The sequence below is a fragment of the Dermacentor andersoni genome, chromosome 8 (genome assembly GCF_023375885.2).
Source record: "Dermacentor andersoni chromosome 8, qqDerAnde1_hic_scaffold, whole genome shotgun sequence".
NCBI lineage: Eukaryota > Metazoa > Arthropoda > Arachnida > Ixodida > Ixodidae > Dermacentor > Dermacentor andersoni.
In genome coordinates this window covers 119,769,387-119,795,369 of record NC_092821.1, presented here as the reverse complement: position 1 = coordinate 119,795,369, position 25,983 = coordinate 119,769,387, and the positions used below count along the sequence as shown (strand labels likewise).

At 48.2% G+C, this 25,983-nt stretch overlaps 1 protein-coding gene across 1 annotated transcript in view; it reads right to left on the bottom strand.

Annotated features, from left to right (window-relative positions):
* Positions 1–25,849, bottom strand: part of LOC126529134 (sphingosine kinase 1-like) — a 90,247-nt gene extending 64,398 nt beyond the window's left edge. The window contains exon 1 of the mRNA XM_050176740.3: positions 25,083–25,849. Within this exon, the coding sequence (XP_050032697.1) occupies positions 25,083–25,488 (406 nt within the window). The 5' untranslated portion in view covers positions 25,489–25,849. The remainder of the gene's footprint in view (positions 1–25,082) is intronic.
* Between the last annotated feature and the right edge of the window lie 134 nt (positions 25,850–25,983).

Below are 25,983 nucleotides of genomic sequence, written 5' to 3'. Positions count from 1 at the left end.
GGCAGTGTGTGTGCCGTACACACACAAACACCGACGTCCCTTTTCTGTCGGCCGCGCGCTGATATCGACGCGCTGCCTGCGGCGCGGTGGCGCGATAAAAAAACAACAACAAAAAAACTGATGAGCGCCGCGGGTCGCGCAGTCACGTGACGGACGCGCAGGACACACGACCACAGGAGCGCGTTCGGAGAAGGTCGAAGCAGCGGGCTTCTTGCGGCGGCGTAGTTTATAACTATTCGAGCAGGCCGCGCAGATCGAACATCGTTGAAAACTTTTAGTGCGGCGGCGAAGTTAGAACTTTTCGAGCAGGCCGTGCAGATCAAACAGTGATGAAAATTTTGAACGCGGACGTCGCAATCGTAACGAATGCCTTTGTTTACGAAGTAAATCCCTCTGTCTCCCTAAATCGGCGTGTTTGTGTGCGCAAGTGCAAATGGACACGCCCACGAGCCTGTTTTTTTTTTATGTTTGTGCGGTCATGCGCTAACATGCGCGTACGCTTGCTCGAGTTTTGTGCGAGAGTGCGTGAACATGTGTGAACGTATGTGAACATATGTGTTCGCAGCGCGTGCATGTTTGTGTTTGTGCGTCTGTGTTCTCTGTTCGTATGTGTAAGTGGGTTTTTGCGTGCATGTTCATGGGCGCAAGTGTGGTTCGAGCATGCGTGCGTTTGTGTACATACTCCATCAATTTATGAGCCGAAATGCAAACAGGAAATCACTACTGTGGACACCCGTTACGCGTAATGACAACAAAGTTCGTACCGCTTAATCGCGCTCTCTGTGGCCTATTTCTAAGCACGGAGTAGTCCCAGGTGTTCGTTCTGGAGTCTAACATAGGTCACTGTCACAAATACACGTGAACGTGGAAACGAAACCACGACAATTGCAGTATAGTTTCGATATTTTTCGCGTTTCAATTTTTGCAGATATAGTAAGCGTTTTTTTGCTCGAGTTTGTGTGCGAATATGTGTATACGCGCGTGCTGTTTATTGCGCGCATGTCGGTTTTCCCTCCCCATTCGCGTACCCATCGCCCATCTAACCGAGACTACTAAAGGTATCGCAGCGATCGTTCGGTTGCCGCGGAAATATGATGGGTATAGTACACGGAATTGTGTTATCTTCGTGTTTGTGGATTCACGCGTTCTTGGGGCTTTGTTTGCTGTTCTTTATCTGCGTTTATTCACTTCAGCTTTCCAGGCAACCTTATAGACACGGAAGGCAAGAAAGACTGAACACACGAATAATCATTGCGAATTGTTGCACTTATAAGGGAATACTTCCTTTGTTGAAGATGATCACCTTGCAAAATCGCAAAGCTGTTTGAATTTCATCCAGCTGTTACCGCGTGATATGTTATCAGTCGCGGCTGTCGCTCTGAATGTTATCACCTTCCACAAGGACCAGGTTTATAGGCATTTCTATCGATGTTAACCATCGCTCCCTGGCTTACAGCGTGCTAGAATATGGGCTACAGTGCGATCAGGGACGACTCGGAGTTGCCGCACTTGATGTCGAACGCCACAAGAGGGCGCCACCAGAGCATGGGCGGTCGCACCATGCATCGCTTGCGATGGGCTATACGGCGCTTCGCATACGTCGCGCTTAGAAGAATGTGCTTTTCTTAATTGCCAACGCGTCAAAGCTAACACGTCCCTGCTTCGACGGCACGCATCCAGATCATTAACTCTGGCTTCTCGGATGGAGCCACCACTATAGGCTCAACAGGAAAGCTCATTTCTTCGTCAAGAAGACCTGCACTGCCTGAGCTGACTGCTTTTGCGAGGTTATGAAACGACAAGCGGTTAATTAACAACAATCGGGAACTGCGTCGGTGCGGGATGACCATTTGATTCGCGTGACTGTCTGGCAATACCGAAGTTCTCTAACGGATCCTGGTTGAGCCAGGATCAGTTAGAGAACCTCTTGGAAACGCACAGACAACTGTGGAAATGCACATACACACTTGAGTAATGCAAACAGTACAATTATTTTTAATTATTTATTTCACAACCATGTTTTAATTACTTGAGCTATTTCAAAGTCGGATAACAAAATTAATTCAATAATTAATCAATTCATTACACGCATTGAGGTCTTCATATTGCGGTGACAACCGCTGTGTAGAATTCAAACTGGAACACCTCGGGGGAAAATCAAGCCTTTATACTTTAAACGGCGCGTCGTTTGAACTACACGGAGTGCAAAACAACATCGCAAAGAACACAAACTTCGGCGGGCGCGCCAGCGGCGTACAACTGACAAACGGCAGGAACGGCCGGCGGATGCTGGCGGTGGCGCTGCTGTCGCGTGGGCCGTAAAGCCCCTCAATCTCCCAAAGTAGCGCCATTCGCTTCCCTCCTCCTCCGCTCGGCGCGGCCTCGACGGTGGCGCCGCCGGTGGTGGGCCTGTCGTAGCAGACGACGGCTAACACGCTACGGGAGGAAATCCGCAGAAAAGTTCGTTCGAGCCCTGCGGAGCAGTTTTTTCAATCGAGATCTTTCTTCGTCAGTCGGTAACTGGCCTTTAGAATTTCGTGTTAGAATTGCGGAGGAAATAGAGAAAATGACCATTATTCAAGGCGTATTTAAGGCGTAAAGCGCGCGACGTTGAGAGTTCGTGTTGCTGAAACACGACGCAAGCACGCGGTGTACTCAAACACGCGCGTAATTACCAACGTTTCAGGTGTTGACAGCGTGAAAGTATGTGTACGTGGTTTCGTAGGTTCATTCACGTACCTGCAGGACACTTTTGTTCGGTCGGCGCGTGAGAGATTCCGGCTGTGTGCGGTCAGCAATGCGTGGCAACAGGGCCGTTTTTTCATTGCGGGGTGCTTTGGTAATCGTGACGATATCTTGTTTTTTTTTTTTTTTACAAGTACTGCTCCAGGAGGGCACATGTAATGGCTAACGGAAGCCTCTGAAGAGCACGTAACATTACACTAATGCAGACGTCGCAGGGAGTGTTCGCATACAAAATTGGCTGTCCGCGATTTTATACCCCCTTGGCATGCACAGGCTTCGGCGAGCCCCATCCAGCGCTGGTTCTAGCTTTGGTGTTGCCGTTGCCGCTTTGGTGCCTTGACGGCGCCGTCAATAACACGAAATAATGACAAGTTGTTACACTAGTAAATAAAATTTATTGAAGAAATACAATCGCGCCGAGGCGCCAACTTCTAAAGCAGCACTAGCGCACGAGTATTATGAAACGCTAACGAGGAATTTACCGGCCCACGTACGACTCTACGATCAAAGTGCACGTTAAGCATCCCCAGGCGAGCTAGATAAAGTTATCCGGAGCCATCCACTACGACCTCCATCCTAGCCTTAGTCGCTTCGGAACGTTAAAAACGTTAGTCACCACAAACGAAATCAATACATGCGGGCATGCGTTCGAAGCTAAAAGACTGCATCGTAAGTCATAGTGAGCCTTGCAAAAGCGTCGAGAATGTGCTAACTTCTGGTGGAGCTCAAAACACACCCTGAATAAAGTAGCTTTTATGTCACAGGCCAGCTGCAGATGCGTGCATTTCACCGCAAGACGATATTACATGAAACAAAGAGAGCACATTCGAAAAAAGAAAGTCAAACAACGCGCTAAAAACCCCGCAGAGCATGAACACTCACTTTTTCGAAGCGGAAGGCGTGAACTAGGCTCAAAATAAGAGGTTGTGAGTAGCCGTGGCCCTTACTTCACTAAGCCGTGCGCTCTTTGCCACTTCCTCGAAGTCAGCCCGCCCGATCCTGCGAATCCACACTTCTTTTTGCGTTGCGCCCGCCGGACGGCAAAGCAAAAAGCTTTTTGCCCTCGCTGTGTCTGTTGCGGCAACCGAAGGTGCAGCAGCATGGCATCGCAATTAAGTTCTCGGCCCTGCACATTCTATCAGGCCCCGCACACTCTCAAGTTCAACAAATGTCCACAGAGGGCGAAAAATCAATCGAGGCGCGTTTCAGCGTAAGCGCGCAAGTGGAGCTACTGTAATTTGGTCGAATAGTTTAATTTGCGCTTTCTCTGCTAGAGGCGCTGAACATGCTGAATTTTTTAATTTACACAAACCATTGACATGAACAATCGAGGTGTCTAAGGATGCTTTTTTACCTCAGGCAAATAGGCAGTTGATTTTCTTTTAATTTGATTGTTTAAGCTGCTTTTTAGTCATAGCGTCAGGGTTTTTGTGCTCGATTAACCACCGACAGCCGACAGCCTATTGGTATCGATGTGTTTCCTGGCCGTTGGCGTTCGAATACTACGGCGGTAAAACATTTTCGAAAGCATGCTGGTTTCGTCTGCGAGTCATTACATAGACTTGCTGTAAGAAGGTCTACTCTTGGCAAAGAATAGTGCTTCATTTTGTTTAGGCGTTGACTATCATAATGAATGCGGCGGAGGTTGAGGGAGTACGCTTGAAGGTACGTTTTTATGCCGTTGATCTCCATAACACCGTAAGTACGCAAACCGATGTCGCAGAACACCCGATGCATCATTGTGTGTTCTCCGTCATCGCTTGTTTGCTGTATGCCTACTAATTCTTCATTTCTTCAAGTGTTGTATCCTCATTTTGTCCTTGTTCTCTTGTGCTTCACTTACAGTATGTCGTTCCGTCAGCTGTAATGCGCATTTGCAAAACCAATACGTTTGATAAGACGCAGTGGTTATCATAATTTCACTAGACGTGTATTAAGCTGGCACATATGGTTCAGATACAGATACCTGTATGCGAACTTGCACGACGTTGATGCGGACACAATTATGACACCCGTAAGGAAAAGGCAGCTGACGGCCGTACAAGCTGTTGCGTTCTTTCCGCCAAACTACCCGGCCTGGTAGTGCTGTAAAGATGCTGTATAAAAGTGACACGCGGTGACAGGGAAATTATTATACTTAGCAGCCGACCGTACGTTTTGTAGCTTAGGTCTTCTTTCTTGTGCGTTTGTGCTACCCTTATTAATGAGCCATCTCTTGACTATGTTCTTGACTATGTAACCGCGTTTGTGTGGATGCGTAGACGTGTGCTTTTTGTTGTACTTGTAAAATGCAAATAAAATATTTTCAGGCTTACTCAATCTTTGGTGTCGTGTGCATTTATTCCAGTCGAGGCCATCGTGCCATCTGGAAACCGCATTCTGTCAGTAGCCCTACACGAAATGCAACAGCTGGAGCGCGGCGGCAGTACTCGGGATGCCCTTAAAAGTCAGTTCAGAGTGTGCCTTAACTCGATATGACTCAGCGCTACATGTATTCTGCTGCGCCTCGATCGTGCTCCCGCCAGTTTAGTTGCTGTGTAGCAAACGTAGCGCCTACATATTTATGTAGGCGCTACGTTTGCCACACAGCAACCAAACTGGCGGGAGCACGATCGAGGCGCAGCAGCCAGAAACCCAGTAAAGCCACAGAACACCTGGTAAAGCGTGTGCAAACCTGGTGAAGCGTGTGCAAAACCCCGTTTCCGTTTCCTGTTGTACAGCGCCACCTGTGGTCACATACTTTAGTTCACGACGCCACCGCTACGCTTATTTCCGTAACACTGTGGAAGGTACAGTTTCCCTTCTCTAAGTTTGTATAGGTGTTCTGTGATTCTATTACGCTAACGCACTCCGTCAGTCTGCCTGCCGTACTTTCGTCGCGCAGGCCCAACAATGGAGGTCGGCGCGCGCTGGAAAGAAAAAATATACAAAAGCGCGGCGCCCGCTTCCACGTGACACAGATTGGCCAATGGGGGAGCGGAGGAGGCTGGGGCGACAGGAGGCGTGGAGGAGGACGCGCCAGGGTGAGCGGGGTGGCGGAAAGATCTAAGAATGGCGCTACTTTTGAAAGATTGAGGGGTTTTAGTGGGCCGGCATCCCAAGGGCCCCAGATTTTCTCTCTCGCGCCCATTCTTTACTCGCGCCTGCGCAAGAACGACTGGCGATCCCTCAAATGAACGTCTTGTGGGCCAGCATATCCAAGGGCCGTACCTTACCAAACTTGCCGCCTCACGCCAATGCACGTCACGTTCCGCCCCTGAACGTACTACCCCCTTTCTAGTGCACTGTATACGGGGTGCTATTCAGTCAACATGTATTGAACACCTAGATTTTGTTGTTTAATTTAGTTTTCCTTTTACTGATGTTTACATCGTCACGCTACTCTGCCTTGATGTGGTCTCTGGGGCCCAGTCAAGCTGTTTCGCACAGCTCCGACCATGCGTATGGTGAAATGAAAATTGAACTGACACCGTCAAATTCAGCTACGTATTGTGGCGGTCACGTGCATGCCACGGATGGTCACTGCAGTGTACACGCTATTCACGGACTGCGTTTTTTTTTTTCACTAAGCCCGAGAGTTGGTTCCGGACCTCCTAAATGTAAAATAATTTGTTACGCAAAGAGTTAAAACACAGAGATAATGTGTGCTTTTCTCAACGAACCACGCATACCTAAAGCCCACAGATATATATATATATATATATAGTCTAGGCACTTTACGCATACTGAACTATACACAGGCCGTACGCGTGGCGCAGAGGCCTTGCTTAACTAAGTGAATTTCTCAAAGTAAAATGCGTTAAAAAAAGTCCTAAAGTACGACTTACGCCCAACCTACAGACACGATAGCGTCGGACTGTAATTCGAATATACGAGAAGACGTAACTCTGTTTAGCTGAAACTCAAACACAAGGCCCTTTTCAAGCGCTTCTACCATTCACAGAGCGGCGCCACCCACTCGGTTGCCTGCAACACCATCCAGGTGGCGCTCGCCTCCGCGCATGCGCGACAGCGTTGCACGGAGGCGAAAGAGGCGAGAAAAAGAAAGAACCTTAAAGCTCGCCTTCGTGCACAGCGTTCGCCGTCAGCGTTTCCAGGTAAACATTACGGTTACGTAAGCTGCAGTCAACGGGAAGCGTGAGAATCAGTCAGTGGTCTCTTGAGCGATTTCGTGTCGCAGCATTCTTAAAGGCGAAGCTGAATCGTCCTCCACATTTTTTTCCCCGTGCGTCTTCCAGACGTTTCGAGACGCGCTCCATTACTTGGACTCAAAGCAGCTGTCTTGGCTGTCCCCTTAGCTGTCCACGAAGACTTGTTTCCGACGCTTGCTGCAGAATTGGAAGGCACCCTGCGAGTATCCACTAAGTGGACTCTCCGTTTCAGCTACAACGCGCGCGCGCTAATGAAGATACCTTCAGAGCCGGCGGTGGCCAATTTGCGCGCCTGCCACATATACCGACTTCGGGCTACAAACGTCCAATGGGTGCGAGCTGTAATGGACCAGTCCACTTATCGGACACTTGTCAGAGTACCCTCCCACCCACTCACTTTCTTCCGGATGGATGTATGGATGTCATGAGCGTCCCCTTTGGAACGGGGCGGTGGGTTGCGCCACCAAGCTCGTGCTATTATACTGCCTAATGTCCTATGAACTCCCACAACCAAATTTTCTGATCCCCTATTGCGAACTTTGCTTGCGTGCGTCTCCGTTTTACGTCGCTGCCCTACTTTTCTTCCGCCAACCTTCCAATCGTCTCTTACTAATCTCTATCCGGAAGTGGTAGCCAGCGCCACCTGCGCCCACGGCGGCGGTTAAGAGGTAGTGCAACGCCTCATATATCCGCATGCGTGGGAAATGGACACCGGAGAAGCGCGTATTGTCTCCCAATCGTATACAGACGACACCTCCGTTCGCCCCCTCCCCCCCCCCCCCCCTCCCGTTTTTATCCTCGAAAGATAAGCGACCGCCTTCGCAGCTATACAGCGAGCTCGGAATAGACTCGGCAGGGTCGAGAAATAGCGCGGCAGCGGGAAAAAAAAAGCTTTCAGTCGCACCTGCATGTATGGCAACGTACACCCGTCGAACGAGGCGGCGGAACAGCGACACAATCGCGCGAAGGTGCATAAAACGCTCGAGAGAGAGCTGCTGGAGGCGAAACTCGCTTCGCCTCGCGACGAAATGGCCGGCGGCACATTCAGTGTCGTCGGCGAAGCGCATACACACGACGTCGTCGAAAGGAAGCTTTGGCTCGGGGCCAACACGAGTGCGCGATGTGTACCTATATTCGTAATGATACCGCAATTTACAAATCCTATAGGGGCGGAGTTCGCAAGGCGCATTCCACTTGGAACGAATTCTCGGGATGAAACCGGTTTCGAGATATTAATTCCCGAACTTTGCGGAGAAATGCACTGGCGTCCCAGTTACTTTACCTCAAAAAAAAAGAAAAAAGAAAGAACGTCGTTTTAAGCAATTGAAACACAAAAGTAACTGCGATGCCGATGCATTTCTCCGCAAAGTTTGGAAATTAATATCTCGAAACTCGTGTCATCCCGATAATTCGTTCCAAGTGGGATGCGCCTTGCGAACTGTACGGCTAGAATTTGTAAATTGCAATACGGGCCATACGATAATTAGTTATGAATTTAACTAGTGATTTTTTTTTTAAATTAGTCGATTATGCATTTGAATTTTTCGCGCAAGTTAAGTCCGCGCCTCTTCGAGTAGACTAGCTCACGCACTAGAATTGTGCCATCTGCCACAGGAAAGCGTTCGCTTAAACACCCTGTATATATAAACGAGAAGTACAAGGGAAACCGAGGGCCTAGATTTTTTAAATCGTTATCATATAAAGCCAACAGACACCGAATCCAAGGAAAGCGTTGGGGAAATTAGCTGTGGTTGAAATGGAGGCCTAGAAAATAATCGTTAGACAAGAAGCGTCCTTAAAGGTGCTTACAATGCACGCACATACAGTGCGCATACATTATTCAGGGTACCTAAGGGTGCATATCGGTCTATAACTCACACCTTCACACCAGCAAAGGGGTTAAGGGGGTGAGTTATAGACAGAAAGCAACCCTTAAAGGTTCAAGTCGATTTAGTGTGACACGTGCAAGCAAACGCGCGGCGCACATCTAATGCTCGCGACCAAACCGTCATACATCCAACACTGGAAGCACCCAGATGCACAAACTGTACTTGATTTGACCTAACTTTACGTGCACAAGTTGTAGTTGTAATATATGCAAGTATAGTTATTCCCTATAGAAAGCGCCGCACATAAAAAAAACTGCATTGCGCAACGGGCAAGGAGAGACGTTTCTATGACGGCATATTACTTGCGCATAAATCTTCCGCAACGTTCCTTACCATGTATAAAACCGGCTACACATATATATAGCTTACGGCTTCCTCATCAATAGACGTTTTCGATGATCGCTTGTATGTACCGTCTATAATATCGCAGTCTACACGAACTTACGACCTCCTCACTTTTGCCTATGTTGTCCATGGACAACGTCCAAGTAAACGTATATGTATACAGACCAAAACTAATCTACCAGACGACTACAAAACGTCTACAAGCTGGCTAAATTCACATTTGTCAGGCACTATCGGCGTGTATACACAGCGCGAGTGATCAGTAAATTCGAAGTATGAACCACCATTGCCACAGATGGCGAACACAAGCGCACAAGGCTCGGTACCGAATTCTACAATGAGACTTCAACTTTATAGATATGTCCTTATTTGTGGACTCTATATAAAAACAATTTCAGGGTAAACTTGTATGGATGTTCATATATAATCCATCTATCGACCTTGCAAAGTGCGTCACTCCCGTAAATAACGAGCACAGAAGCAGGCAGTTCGCTTTCCGAGCTATTTAAAAGATTTTCAGACGTACGTGTCTTTTCAAATGCGATTAGCATTTTAAACAGGCCACATCATCCCAACTCTTAACAACGGAGGCGCTCTGGCGAGGCAAATAGCTTATAGCGAAAAAAAAATTCGTCGCATAAAACCGCGACTGAAAGGATTTGCCACGGCGAGTTACAATTCCGGATGACGCCTATTTCGGCGCGCTTATTGGTCGAGTGTCGACGAGATTTTCAGTGTCCGACCCTCACGTATTTTACCGCCCATTTGCTCATTCTTGTTATTTAGACGTAAACCGCTTGACACGAAAGAGGCTTCACACCTAAAGGCGGCACGAACTTGTTACCGCAAGCACACAACACTGCGCGACCACAAATATGAGACGCAGACGAGAGGCTCATAACGAGCCAGCGCAAACACGAAGCGCATATATAGTATAACTCGCTGCGCCGCCTAACCTTCCGCTTGGAATTCGCTATGCGACACTTTGTACAAATCGTGCTCGCCAGAATAATTGGGAAGCTCACACTTGCCGGTGATCGATAAAAGAAGATCGCATTGCCCTCTCACCAAACCAAAGAATGAAAGTCGAGAATTCTGATAACTTTATTGCGCGATAGCAATTGCACGGCCGCTCGAGACGCGTTCGCGACCACCGCCGTTCTGTCAAGCTATCGACGAAACACGCGCGGCACGCACGTGGAACGTTACAGGTCTCCAGGGACGCGAGGATGACGCAGTTCGACTGGCCGAAAAAAAAAACAACGACGAAGCGCGTAACGCGTAACGTAACGCTTAACGTAACGCTTGGGTCAGTCGGCTCGGCGGGACAGCGTATCTGCTACTATTTTGACGAAGCGCGTAACGCTTAACGTAACGCTTAACGTAACGCTTGGCTCATTCGGCTCGGCGGGACAGCGCATCTGCTACTATTAAGCGCGGTCGTTTCTGCGCACGCACATTACATATAAGTACACTGTAGTCGATGACAACGTACATGACTTTACAAGCTCCGCCCACAAGAACGCAGGGCATCTATCGTCGGGACCCAGGGTAGCGTACGTGTCCCATCGAATGTGTGTGCGTATGCATACCGTTGGAACGAAACAATTAACAAAGCGTGCGATTCCAACATTTGATTCCCCTGACGACGTGCGCGTGCTACTTGACCGTCGGGAATATGCGTTATGCGTGCGTGCGCCACATAGCTCAGCGATTCCACTATCGCCGTTATCCGACTGCGCCAAACGCGAAGGTCGAGCGGCGGCAATTAAGCTTATCGCAACGAACCGACCCCAATTATGCGACGTTAGCAACGACACGCGAAAGTGAAAAAAAGAAAAAAGCCAGGTCATCTATTTCGTTATCGCATGCACGTCACGTGAGTCGCGGGAACGTTCGATCAAACGCAGGACAAGAAACGAAGAAATGTGCTACGTTCGAATATACAACAGAAAAACGAAGGCGGCAAACGAAAATGAAGCGGCAGCAACATGATAGAATGTATATGCAAGAAAAAAATCATAAGTATAATAAAACAAGCGCCACACAGCTGGCTTATATATGTCTAATTGTCAGATTTCGCAAACTGACGCAGTCCGTCCACGCGTGCGCGCGTTTTGCACATTTCGGGTGGACTCTCGCTGCTAAGTGAAACACGCGCATATAATTGCAGTTTGCTATTTTTGCGTATTCGCAAACACTATGCAGCAGCTGTGTTATTCCGCGTGTGGGACTGTGACCTGCACGCCGGAGTGTGCACCTTTATTTCGATTTCTCTCGTTGCGAGCTAGGAATTTGAACCCGGGCGAACGACAGGCGGAAAGACGACATAGCGGATCGAATTGCATGGACCATTATGTTGCATGCACACCTGAGCGACCCGAGGGAAAGCGCCCAATTTCAATTTCACCAAGAGACCGTATACGCATGCACACCCGACGCGGTGGACATGTAAACGTATTCTGAAAAAAAAAAAAAAAAAAGCTAAATGGTTATCGAAAGAAAAGCTACCTGAAACATAGATACATGTCAGGTTCAAATGCACACACAAAAGATATATCAGTAATTTCTTTTTTTTTTCTTTTTAAGAGAAGCGCTCTTTGCTTCCCCGGAGTTCGGCGTTGCTCGGTGCTGACTCGCCGCGTAAAAGAATGGACCGCGAACCTGGAAGACAGCGTAATTAGTGAACTGGGCCAACGTTGAACACAATCTAAGCAAAACTAGCGTGGACTTCGCGGGCCAACCCTGACGCGTCGTAGTTGTCGTCGTCGTCATCATCATCATAATCATCATCATCATCATCCAATTTATGATCATTTCCAATTACCCCTCTGTCCTGCGCCAACCGATTCCAATTAGCGCCTGCCAGTGCCTTTTACCAGGTGCGTCCTCGGCAAGGGTTTCAATGCGGCTTGTCGTGCGGCCCGATTCTGGATACACCCGTCGTGACCATGCGTGGCGGGCTCGAGGTCACGGGTACGATATAAGGGGGGGGGGGGGGATCGAAACACGCACACACGAAGAAGAAAGAAACGCTAGTGTACTTAGATGTAGGTGCACGTTGAATCAATCGAAGATGGTCAAAGTTATACCCGAGTCCACCGCTACGGCGATTAAAAATTAAAATTAAATTATGCGGTTTAACGTGCCAAAACCACTTTCTGATTATGAGGCACGCCGTAGTGGAGGACTCCGGAAATTTCGGCCACCTGGGGTTCTTTAACGTGCACCTAAATCTAAGTACACGGGTGTTTTCGCATTTCGCCCCCATCGAAATGCGGCCGCCGTGGCCGGGATTCGATCCCGCGACCTCGTGCTCAGCAGCGCAACACCATAGCCACTGAGCAACCACGGCGGGTCGCTACGGCGATCCTCATGATCAATCATACAATGGTTTCCCATTGTAAAAAAAAAAAAAAAGTCCCATCTCGACTGATATATAACACAAAATCCATAAACTGATATATGAAAACTTTGACACATGTGTCCATATATGGCCCATAAGGGGCCATATATAAGGGGCCGTATTTGTCACATACACGGTCATATCTGCCCGATTTCTAATATGTCCATAGATGGAGAGACCCCCCAGAAACGCGTATACGTCAGCAGATCGAAATGTCGCCGATAACATTGTTAAAAAAATAAGGACAGCTGACAAACGCAGCGGGAAACGAATGCTCAGTGGGATGTATGCAGTGCGCGTGAGATTTTTTTTTTTTTCAGCGTCCTTCATGTTTCAGACTCGGAGTATATCATGTCGCTGACAGCGAAAGGCCCGCAAATATTTCTACGCGCTATCTTCAGTTCATGCCATGAAGCCTTCGAAGGTGACAAAGTCTGCAGGTGTTCTTTTAGACAAAGAGGGCAATAAAGAAATAAGGAGGTGGGAGGTGGGGAGCTTTGACCACCTTTAAGCAATAACTAATCTCTTTAGGCAAAAAAAAAAAAATGTGTGCGTGCATGTGTGTGTGAGACGAAGACCGGACCCCAGCCGAAATATAGCGGGGGGGGGGGGGGGGGGGCAACGTTCCACACGTTCGTTCGTTCATTTTGGATGCTTTTAAACAACTGGATCTGTAGAAACGTTCGCTTGACAAGCAAGTCCGATGCTCCGCTAAAGTGTCAATTTAAAGAGTCCAGGCTATAAAACTGCAACGCGTTATCAACGTGACTTATTTTTGTTTTCTAGTCCTGCTGGTTTCCGCGTCTTTGCTTCCTTAACCGGAACCGGAACCGGAAGTGAGCGAAAAAATAATAATAATGAAGCGAGAATGACCCCCACGCAAGAAAAAGAAAGAAATTTGAGAGAGAGAGAGATAGAGAGGCGAAAAAAAAAATAATGAAGCGAGAATGACCCCCACGCAAGAAAAAGAAATTTGAGAGAGAGAGACGTCAAACCTGAAAGCGAAGCCGGTTCATCGCCATATGCGAGGTCAGAATTCGCCCTTCTCTTTCTTTCAAAGGAACGCACTGGTTTCTTTTTTTTTTTTTTAACGCTACAACTTCACGCGCTTTTGACCGCTTGGCCCAAAAAGGATCCAGCGGCGGAACGCCGACTGCCGTCTTCTCGTTTCGTGGGGGGAGGGGGGTATTATAGTACACACGTGATTGCCAGATCCGGTCTGGACACTCCCGCAGCCTCGTCGAAATATACGCTTCCGCTCAGCGTCGCCACAGGATATACATATATATATATATATATATATAGCGTGCGGCTGCAGGAGCATTGCCTCATAGTACATACCCACGTGTCGTATAACTCGACACGAGTCGAGCACTCTGAGCAGCAAGGTGGCTGTGACGTCAGCCATAGAATAACACCGGTACATATATATACGGGGGCAACGACTTGGACAACAGGCAAATAGGCTATAAACTAAAACTGTCGGGGCTGACGTCCCGAAGCAGCACATAATTTGGGATGCGTGTACACGAGGTACGCCGCCGCTGTGCACTGTAACATAACTCACAGCCCTAAAAGTGCAACGTGGGTGAAGAAATGTGCGTATGACTCACACCCATACACGCTTTCTTTATTTAGGGGGGGGGGGGGGGGTGTGGATTACGCATATAGACCAATTCACACTCTTATTCACTTTCAGGGGTGTAAATGATTTTACCGTGTCGGAAAGGCCCGCGGGATTGATTTTTTTGACGCACGCACGACTTCCGCTATGCACCTTCTTTTCTATTTTTTTTAATCTCCTATCTAGTTGCGTTAAGAGCAGCCGCTTTGCTGTTCCAGAAGCACAATTTACTAACAACACGCAAGCTCGATTTCTCGATGTGAATTAATTCACTCGCGAGATTTAACTCGACTTGTACTCGCGGTTGATTCGGAGACTCTAGTTGCCCACTTATACACAATGCGCTGTCCCGCTACACGCTCTGCTGAAGCTTGCGTAAAAGAAAAGGAAACGAAAGGAAAAAGAAAAAACCGAAGGACACGCTGGCACGGCGGTTGACGACACCTCGGAATTGGCCAAACGCGCGCGTACCCCCCTCCCCCTCAGCCCCCTCCCCCTCCGCGTGTCTTGCACTAAGCACCGGCCGGCGGTGCGCCATTTTCTCTCGAGCCGGGTCAAACTGTGACGTCACGAAACAAGGCTTTTCAATTTGACGGTACACTGCCCGGCGATACCAGGCGGCGCCGCATCCGGTTTCCAGACTAGGAAGCTTACCAGCAAGTATGCGGCCTGTGGGGTGGGCAACACAGCAACAAAGAAGGTCAAGCGGAAAGTCAGAGAGGCTGAATTAATCTCATGGGTGGCGGCAATGGAAAAGAAACCTGCCATGAGTAACTACTTAAGGGGAAAAAACGAAATTAGGAAAGAAACCATTTATGATAACTCAAAGGGAAGCTCATTACTTTTCGAAGCGAGATCGGGATGCCTTAGAACACGCACCTATAAAGCGAGATATAAGAATGAAGAAGAAACATGTGCTTGCTGCGGTAAAGCTAGGGAAACGACGGAACATATTTTATTAGAATGTGAGGACGTCTACCCAGCGGTCGATTTAGGCACCACTGGCCTCCTTGAAGCCCTTGGGTTCAGCGGGAGCAGTGGTAAAGCAAACAGGTCCGCAATAGACATCAGTAAGAGGCGATTGGAGGATTGGTGGAAGAAAAGTAGGGAAACGACAAAAGACGGAGACGTACAAAAGCACAGTTCGCAATAGGGTATCAGAAAATTTGGACGTGGTAGTTCATAGTGTTTTTTTTTTTTTTTTTTTTTTTTTTAATTGGTGAACATAGGTAGGATATTAGGCAGCATAGTAGTAAGAGCTTGGTGGCGCAAGCCACCGCCCCGTTCCAAAGGGGACGCTCATAACATCCATCCATCCATCCAGAAGACTACACAAAGACAGCCATAACCTGCAGGCTGTCCTCGCATTAAAGCACATACAGCTTTCTCTGCGAGCTCTCCCGGATCCTGCGGACCGTGGCAGATAATGCTGCTGTCCTGCGGAGTGGCTCAAAACAGGCCAGCACACACACACACGCAGAGTCACCTGCGCGAGCGAATAAGGGTGCATATCGGTCCATAACTCCCTATGGTGCAAGGGTGTGAGTTGCGCACCGATTTACACCCTTGTTCGCTTTTGAGAACGTAATTTTACGGTGTATGCTGCCCCATACAAATGTACAGTGTTTGCCGAACGGTCACTGCTATATAGGAGCGACTGAACAACACAAAACTTGAGACGGCAGTTCGGGACATCCGCCCAATTTCGGCGCCCCAGAACATACCGGGATTTACACCAGGATACTTGCTGCGAGCGGCGTTCGTTTAGGGCGTTTAGCCTATTCGCGCCGCTGCAGCAACATGTGTGTGCATCTCGAATGCAGTTATCAATTAAAAGCCTGTCTAACCGCATCAGCTGTACATATGTATACACACACTTGATGGCGGCGGTGCACGCAACTCCGCGAAGGCCACCGAGAAAGTGCACGAAGAAGAAAGAGAAAACGGCACGAATAACCGTGCAGTGCAAACAGAAGAGAGAGGTCGAAGCGAAAGCCCCGCAATGCGTGGAAAGTGAGAGAGGGAAAGGAGGAAAGTCGTGCCGCGCAAGGGGCGACCATGCGTCCGAGCGAGGCGACGGGGCGTCCTTGGCGAGGAGGCTGACGCATGCATGGAACAACGCGTGCCGTGCCGCGTGACCGTCGCGCGGGGACTCCTACGGACACACCGGCGGAGAGGAGAGCGACGGAGCACTCCGTGCGATCATCATCGAAGGCCGATGCATATGCAGGGGACACGCGCGCGCCTGCCTCCGCCGCCGTCCGGCTCGAACGTTTGCAATCGACGAACGTCTTTACGACGAAGTGCTCGACGAATCTCGTTCGTTATACGGGTCACTTCGTTGTAACCGTAGCGCACCGCACAGCTCACGAAGTAGAACTGCGTTATAGAATCGTTCTTTCGTTATACCGGTCACTTCGTCGCAGAGGTGTTCGTTGTATGGAGGCGCTAGACTACACCTCCAGAGAGCCGTGTCTTAACTCTCTGCGCGCCGCAGTCTTCGGGACCGGATATCCCCATCCGGCACGAAGGCACTCCTCGCCCACGTGATAATAAATTATATGCTTTTAAACGCACTGAAACTGCGCAGCAGTGGGAAGTGTGGCACGCAGTATACGGTGGACGCGGCTCCGGATTCACTTTACAGCGAAACTACTATAGCCGGATAGAACTCAAGTCTGTAGTGAAGCCCCGCCTACCTCTTGATAACCGTCAGTCGCTGTTCCTCCGCAAGGCTGCAAATAGTTCGTACTTCAAGCTTTCCCTGTTACCTAAATAAGGCGGCGACCACAAAAACAAAATTATAAGTACGTTATTTTATACGTTTTCACTCGACTATTATAGCCTAATTCTTTACTGAACTGAAATAAAACGCTTGCTTCGCTGCAAATGTATAGTACTGTCAAGTTTCACTTCAGTTGGCATTGAAGTTTCATGAGTAAAACGGACTCAGCAGTGAAATTAACTGTACCGTGGACTTTTGAAGAGTGAAATGCTCAGGCTCCATACACTTTGTCCGTGTCTATTGCACACCTCATCGCTTCCGCCGATGAAAAGACTCAAGAACAGCAGACGCTCCGGAGGTATCAAGTATGACGCCATCTTGAAAATGTCACATGACGACGACTTCGTTTGCTTCTGTGATTGGCTAGCGGAGTAACACAATCCCGCGCTGTCCGTGTGCTTCGGTTGCCAACTGCTATATATATTTTTTAAAGTTGTATCCTACTATAGTGAGAGTGCAGATGATCGCGAAAACGTTCTAAGCCAGCTTTGTTGTTGTTGTTGTTTACGGAAAATAACTTAAGAGATCGTTTCCGGAGTTTATATCTCGAGAGTATGGGTATGCCAGGGGAGATATACAGGCAAATTTTCAAGTTTGTGGGCATATAAGCGGCTAAACGAAAATTGCTAAACCGTCATTTTCTGCCTGTGCGTTGGAGACGTAATATATGAATCGCTTGCAAATTTCTCCGCTGCCCTCGCAGAACCAAAGGTGGTATCAATTCTATATTTGAAGGGAATGGGGGGCAATGTTGTGGGTGAGGCGTACCGAAAGTACCGAAATTAAAGCATTATTCGTTCTAAGGCTTTATAAACGTATAATGCACCTGGCAGGAATTTTGTCCCGTCTCCTGAAAGACTTATCACCGTGCCACACCGCCCAAATTCAGAAAAATTATGAAAATAACACAGAGGTGATGAATGAAACCGTAACTAGGCTGGTTTCAGAACCAGCGATTGAAGTGGGAGGTAAGGCACCATGGCAACCACTAGGTAAGCTCTACTAAGTAACAAAGAACCTAATAAAGAAACGACAAAGCATGGAATTGTTCACCTCAAAGATCAGATAGAATTGGCTGAACTGTCAAAACTGATCAACAAGAACACATTACGGGATATTCGAAATTATAACATGGGAAAGATTGACGAAGCAGTAAAGTATAACCGCAGTATGAAATCAGTGAAAGAAAACTTGACATAGGACAAGGTAAGATAAGGTAAGTAAAAGCAGCAGAAGAGTTCCATACAGACTTGTACAGTACATAGAGCAGTCACGTGACGTTAATTCGAAGTAGTGATGGACAGAATACAGAGGCTTCTTCCATAACAAGTGATGAAGTTACGAGAGCCTTGCAAGATATGACGTAGGGAAAAGCAGCAGGAGAAGATGGAATAAAGTCGATTTAATCAAAGATGCAAAACATATCATGCTTGAAAAACTTGCGGCCTCTTGCGTACAATTCCTCACGAATTCAAGTGCACCAGAGAGCTGGAAGAATGCCAACGTTATACTAATCCACGAAAAGGGAGACGTTAAAGAACTGAAAAATTCTAGGCCCGTTAGCTTGCTTTCAGTATTGTATAACATATTCACCAAGATATTTTCCAATACAATAAGAGCAACATTTGACTTCAGTCAACCAAAAGGACAAGCTGGCTTCAGGAATGGGTATTCTGCAATGGATCACAGCCATGTCATCAATCAGGTAATCGAGAAATCTGCAGAGTATAATCAACCTCTCTATATGGTTTTCACAGATTATGAAAAGGCATTTGACCCAGTGGTGATACCAGCATTCATAGATATATTACCTAATAAAGGATTACAGGAGGTATACGTGAATATCGTGGGAAATATCTACAAAGATTCCACAGCTACCTTGATCCTCCACAAGTAGAAAGTTACCTATCAAGAAAAGTGCCAGGCAAGGAGACAGAATCTCTCCAATGCATGATTGGAAGAAGTATTCAAGCTATTAAACTGGGATAGTGAAAATCTCAGCAACCTTCGGTTTGCAGATGACATTGTCCTGTTCAGCAACACTGGGGACGAATTACATCAAATGATTGAGGCCCTTGACACAGAAAGTGTAAGAACGGGGCTGAAGATTAACATGCAGAATACAAAGATAACGTTCAATAACTTGGCAAGGGAACAAGAGTTCAGGATCGCTAGTCAGCTTCTGGAGTCTGTGAAGGAGTACGTTTACCTAGGTCAATTAATCACAGGGAACCTTGACCATGAGAAGGAAATTTACAGAAGAATAAAAATGTGTTGGAGTGCATATGGCCGGCATTACCAAATCCTGACTGGGAACTTACCATTGTCGTTGCGGAGAAAAGTGTGCAATCACTGCATTCTACCGGTGCTAACATATGGGGCAGAAACTTGGAGGTTTACAAACAAGCTCGAGAACAAGTTAAGGACCGCGCAAAGAGCGATGGAACGAAAAATGTTATGCGTAATGTTGTCAGACAGGGAGAGAGCAGAGTGGATCAGAGAACAAACGGGGATAGACGATATTAGGAGAAAGAAATAGAGCTGGGCAGCACGCCATGTAATACGTAGGGTACATAACCGGTCCACCATTAGAGTTACAGCTAATGGGTGCCAAGAGAAGGGAGAAGGAGATTCTTGATGATGGGAAGGAAAGGTTGGGGTAAAGTGCAGCGCAGTAACTGTCTCTCAGCAGAGGACACCTCAACCGCGCTGCACAGGGGGTAGGGAATGAAAGTAGGGGGAGAGAGAGAGCACCAGAAACAGCAGCACGCCGCGGAAATGGGATGGAGCTAAAGGCGGTCGGCGAGGCCGACAGCCTCGGCGAATGTCAGGAGCGCACGTAGAAGTGAGCAGTCGAGCAAGGCAGAAAACAAGGCGGGGCGATGAAATGAGGAAGTCTGTAGGCGCAAGTTGGAACCAGCTACAGCGCAAGACAGGGGTAATCGGAGATCGGAGGGAGATGCGTTTGTCCTGCAGTTGACATAAACACAGGCCGCTGCTGCTGATGATGATGATATATACACGCGCTCTCCTACGCTTTCCCATCTCCCCTCTACCTCCACCACGTAAGCGGTTTCCCCCAATTCACACACATACTAACCCCCCTCTCCCGACTTTGACATTCCTACTGCTAACGCATTAAAATAGCGAAAGCCAGCTGCTCGTTGCCTACAAATGGCGACTGTCCTCCTTATTTGTTGCTACAGACCGCATAGAGAAATAATACGAGTGTATTCCTGTATAAAGGCGGATACGTACACGTGCCCCGTACGACGGCAGCGCCAACGTTTCCTTGTAAGCGGGGGGGGGGGGGTCTTTCCCTCTCAAAAGCGCGTTTCTCGCAGAGGCGACACGCGCAATCAGCAGAGTGGGTGAAAAACAATGCGTGACGGAAGGGGAAGCACCGCACGAAGGTCACGAGACGAATCAAATCGGTTATGGCCTATTCGTTTTGTTTTCACAATGCGCAGAATGCTTCGGAACAATGCCAACGGTTTCGGAAAGCGCGGAGTGCTATCCACCTGCTGTCGTGGACACTGTGGGGAAAAAACAACAACAAAACACTGCGCTCGCGTTGGCGTTTTCGAGACAATCAGCGTTGACGCGTACTCGCCCTGTGAGGCAGTCAGAAAAAAGAAAAAAGAATGGCGCATTTCAAAGATGGCGAACCGGACTGCTGACGAGACCTTCACGTTCGTTCAGAACGACGAGCGCGAAACATGATGTTGTAATTGCAGTGCATAGAACAGCAGTTCGGCTCGGGGCGAATCGAATCGTAGAGCCGCGGGCAAATATCCGGAGACCCCACAGATGTTACGAAAAAAAAGAAAGAAAAAAGGTATATTTTTCGCAAATCTAGGCGCGAAACCTGAAATGCAGGTGGCCCAGTCCACATCTGCGTGCCCTACAAATGCAACGCACAAAGGTGAGAGAGAAAAAAAAAAGCGCTTCATCCGTGGGACAACTACCTTCACGCCCCAATATATATCTCCACGCCGCTGCGGAAATGAATAGCACACCGGTCTGCATGACGTGCAATTTCGGGTACACTGACGAGGACCACATCGTACACACAGACCTTTATCGACTCATACAGGAATGGTAAAGTGCCCTTCCAGAGGCTTGCTGCTTCGGTTCCTTAGAGATAGAAATATGTTTCGAGTCCCTATATGTTATAACTCAACTGTTATGACTGCTACCGGGCGGGAACGGCATCCGGTCGGACGGCCAGGAGCATATTAGAGAGGTTTAGCTTGTCCGGAAAGCCGCCCCGTTAGCGTTGGGGCGTTTTACCGGGTGCGAACTGCGCATGCGCATGACTTTACCGGATACCGTGTTGCGTTACCAGATTGCCGGATCCCGGTACCGTCCGCTCCGACCCAGGTGGCCAGACCGCGTCTACACCGACGACCAAATAAGCCGAGTCAAGACAAGCCAAAAAAACAAAACAAAGAACTACAAAATGGCTACAAAACTACAAAAAAGAACTACAAAAAGAACGGGAACACTGCACCCGTTTATTCAGTGACAGCCCTTTGTTCAGACGTTCTCAAGCGGCCCTGGCACGTGCGGTCGTCCCCGTCCGGTAGCAGTCATAACAGTTGAGTTATAACAACATATGTCCAAGTTACAGCCTCCGCTGTATGTCTCCAGCTCGTATGCACACTGTACTACTTTGCGCATCCTCCGGCACAACTGACACTGAAAATTTCAGTAGTCCGCCCCAATACCTGCCTATGTCACGTGACGACACACCGCGGATATAAACGTCGTTTATCGAGGATTTCGTTATAGTGAAGTTTGTCGTACATCAATGTTTAACTACGCTCGCGATTTATTCTCGAATGAAACTGAACAGACGGAGCATGCGCAAGATACATGTACAGATACGCAAGAGCATGCGCGAGATACGGTAAAATATGGACTGATGAAGGATGTCCATACGCTATTTGAAGATAGCCACATAATATCCGTCTATACGGGACGCATAGCTTTCTGTCACTAGGTCCCGACAGAATTCCACGTTACGCAACTGCGGCATGCCTTCGTTTTTTTTTTCTTTATACCGATGTTTCTAAACCTACGCTGCCGAGGGTATAGCTAGTTAGCAAGCCCGACGTGCCTTGTGCAAGACTACCCGCATTGCGCCGCCAAACTGGTTTCTGCCCGAAATTTGCATAGCGTCAAACGAACGACGTCATGTAGATGCTGCGTCGGGCTGCACAGATGAAACGATTAACGAGGCTCGAGTGAGTGAGTGAGTGAGTGAGAACTTTATTGAGAGCTCTAGTAATTGTGTTGTTCTGCGACTGAGGCGGATCCTTCAGGGGAGTCTTCCTCCTTGTGTCTTCCCAGTCTCGAGAAACATTTCCTCGACCGGATGGTATTAGAAACGTAATCGGCGATCAACCCAGGTCTCGGCGAGACTAAAGCCCCTCCCAATCCACGCGCCACCTGGTCGGCGGAAACGTGGATGGAGGGGCTTTAGGCGAGACGCGGATGATGCAGTCTTACTTGCGGTATGTAGCTGGTGATACACGGAAGCCAACAAAGATCGGATCAACGCCGTAAACGTTTACGATGATGGAGGATAAAGCGCGGGGACTCGCGTCGGTAGAGGAGGTAACGGTCGATATTGACACAATACGTCGCTCAAGCCTGTCCTGCACAATCAACAATTAAGGCTCAAGTGAACCGCATGCTCATAAGTGTTCAGCGTCTGACGACAGTCGTCGAATTGTTTATCGTGTCGTTCCGCGGGTCGGCGCAAGTGTACAGCGGAGATCTTCCGTGCACGTTTGCAAAACACACGCACACGATTGCTTCAAAATTTATAGGGACAAAGTATAATTATAACAACGCCACAAGAACGCCTGAAGCAACGTGTACGAATATTATAGACAAATCCACGTATACTATAGTCATCTTTCCCGTGGTCCCGCCCACTGGACACGCAGACGTCTATCTGACGTCTACAAGATGTATTGACGAGATCAGCAAGACGTCCTGGCGATCACTTCATACCGTACATATACAAGACGTCCTTTCCGGGCCGCTCCGATCGCAGAGAGTTATGAGTACAAGTTGAACACTTTCAGTTCGAATCGACCTGTAGCGTGCTATTTAAGAATTTCGCACTTGATTTTAACGTTTACGCGATAAATGGCCAAGTGTGCGAATTTAGTTCTTTTTAGACCCGAGCTATATATGCTGTCTGCTACCTTCACTCGCCTCCGCGTCACACTCCTAACACCTTCACTGTTCCCCGATTAGAAGAATAATCTTTGCCCAAGAAACTTGCAAATATTTTCCCGCGTCTCCTGTTGTCTGAGGAAGATTCACGTCATTCGGCAGAGTTCGTAGGTATGTTTTTTTTTTCTCTCTTGCGGTCATGAAATGTGACTAATATTCATGATGTCACGCTCTGCAGAACAAGCGGCGTGAATAATTTTAGATTCACAACTTGTAAGTCGCATACAAAATCTAGTTCGGCCGATGTTTCGATTCGGCAAAGGAAAAAACAAACGACACCACGCTGTAACTTCCATAATTCGAAGTTACCAGTTGTCATAATTCAGATACCTACTATTTAAACCTTCCATTTAGAACTTATATTTAGGATTACAGCACAATAATTCTAAAATGTGACTGATGAGACCCGAGACATATATACAGTTGGCACTGTTTAGATTTTATTCCTTCCGAGCTCACAGTTTTGATTGCTACGTGATTCCACGCCGCTTTTGACACCTACTTAATTCACCGTGACTTAATTTGTAGTCGACGAAAGGTGGAACAGCTGTGTTTTCAGGATGTTTCATTCTTTCTCGCGATTTTATTGCAGTCATTTCCTGCTCTCGAAGGTCGAAAGGTTTCTGCAGTTGCCACCATATGTTCGTTATCAGAGCGCTCGCAAATACCGATACGTCACACGTAACTACAATCGCCGTCATACTTAATGTGCATAATAATGACACGTACAGTATAGCTAAACTTTAATAAGCACGTGCTGTCAGGTCCAACCATCGAATAATCTAACAAGGAAGACACATTCCAGGCACCTAAACCATAAATTTCAAGCACTTTTCGCAGGAGAAAGAAGAATGCATTTTGTTCGGGTTGAATATGACGGTGTCCGTACATCGTTGGATGACAGTTACACATGATGGTTACACATGCAACAAGGTTCTTCGTCGAATACAGGCGGTTAAATACTACATAGCACAGACGTCTCTACGCCGAAGGGGACAAAAATGCTTAACCAAAGCTTATCGATACTGAACTATGGGCGCATTTGGAGAGCGATAACGTTTCGTGGAATCGAGACACAGGTATTATCAGAACGAAACGAAGAACCAAGAAGAAGCAAAACGGTGTCTCCGACAAACTTTTCGCCTCCGGTGAATTGCAAGCCCTAGAAACAAACATCTGTAGGCGCACACCCGAGACGGCCGCATACTCGCTTCACATTTCGCACTTACTCAACGAGATAAGGTCAAAACAAACTGCCGGCTTCCGCAAACGAACATATGCGCGCGTTGCCTTTAGCGCGCGTGACGAAATAACTGGCGTGACAGACAGTTGACAGCAGCGCAAACTTCTGTTCGTCTTCTGTTCCGCGAAGTTTCTTGTTAGCTGCAGTATACACATAATAAAGTACGAATTGGATTCCCGCTATCTGAGATATGGAAGCAGACGACAGCAGAAAACCTGGCAAGGAGAATGGAAGTGCCGCTCCTTCGCACGTAGGAAATTGCGGACAAAAATAGTAGCGTCGTGCCACCGCCAGTTCTCGTCGGCAGAACAGGTGCCACTGGGCGAAGTAAAACTCCGGTGCATGTGGGCTTGACCACGAAAACAAGCGCACAGCTGGTAATTCGCAAAGCGCGCGCGAAATGACTTGGGCCAAGCTAGATATGCGTCCGTCTGCACTTCTGGGAAGACCGCATACGAAATTAACGCAACCCCACTCGTCGCGCGAGCAGCCAGCGAAAGCTGGTCAATCGAGCACGTCTCTCGTTCGATGAGGCGGTAAACCTCTTCGACGTCGCTTAGAGGTGATTGTAGGTGCGACCGAAACGAGGCAATGCAAATGCTCCGCGCGGCAGCTCTTTCGTTTTGTTTTACGCACACTTACCGCCACCTCGCTCGGGCATGACGCCTCGGAGTAGCCAGAGAAATGCCGACTGCCATACCCTGGAGATGGCGAGGTTCGCTTCGTACTCGTCGCTTTTATCCACCGTAAACACATATGTCCTTTTCTGGCGCCTGTGGCCGAGGTTCTTCTTCTTCTGGATTAGATGGTACGCGTACACGCAGAAATACGAGACAGTTTTCTTGAGCCCGGTGGCGTTCTCGGCGACGCGCATCACATGACAGCCGATCACGTCGTCGAGCTTCACCTCGGTACGCGAACGGTACTGCGGCAAACCCTTGCCCTTGACGCATGGCTCGAACACTAGCGACTTATCGAATAGCGTCACATCGTAGTCGTCCTCGGCGTTCGGGTAGAGCCGGAACTTGTCTTTGAGCACGCACTGCATCGCTGCTCTCCCTTCTTTCTTTTTTTTTTTTTCGTTCGCCGGTAGCACCTGCGTGGTGGGGACGACGGCGAATTCGTGGCAGACGACACGGGGCGACGTAGCGTCAGGCAGACGACATGGCCAAGAGCAGACGGTTCGCAACACAACGCCGGTAGTCGGCCGAGGCGCCGCGGCTGAATGTTTCCGTCGTTCTCACAGGAAACAAGCACGGGCTGTGCTGCTGCTGCACGCACGCAGCTGACTCGCGGCACGAGAAACGAACACACACAGAAAAACCCACTAGTCCGCAAGGCCTGCCTACTTGATGATGATGACCCTTGATTGCAAAGCCGTGGACAAACGGCAATCACAAATTGCCTTGAGTCAAACGTACACTATTACCATCTTGTCCCACTGTCAACAACTATAAAAGTATACAAAATCACAATCAACTATTGCTATTTCTACGGCATAAACGTTTATTTTTTTAGCAAGTGAGTGTTTAATTTATAAAAT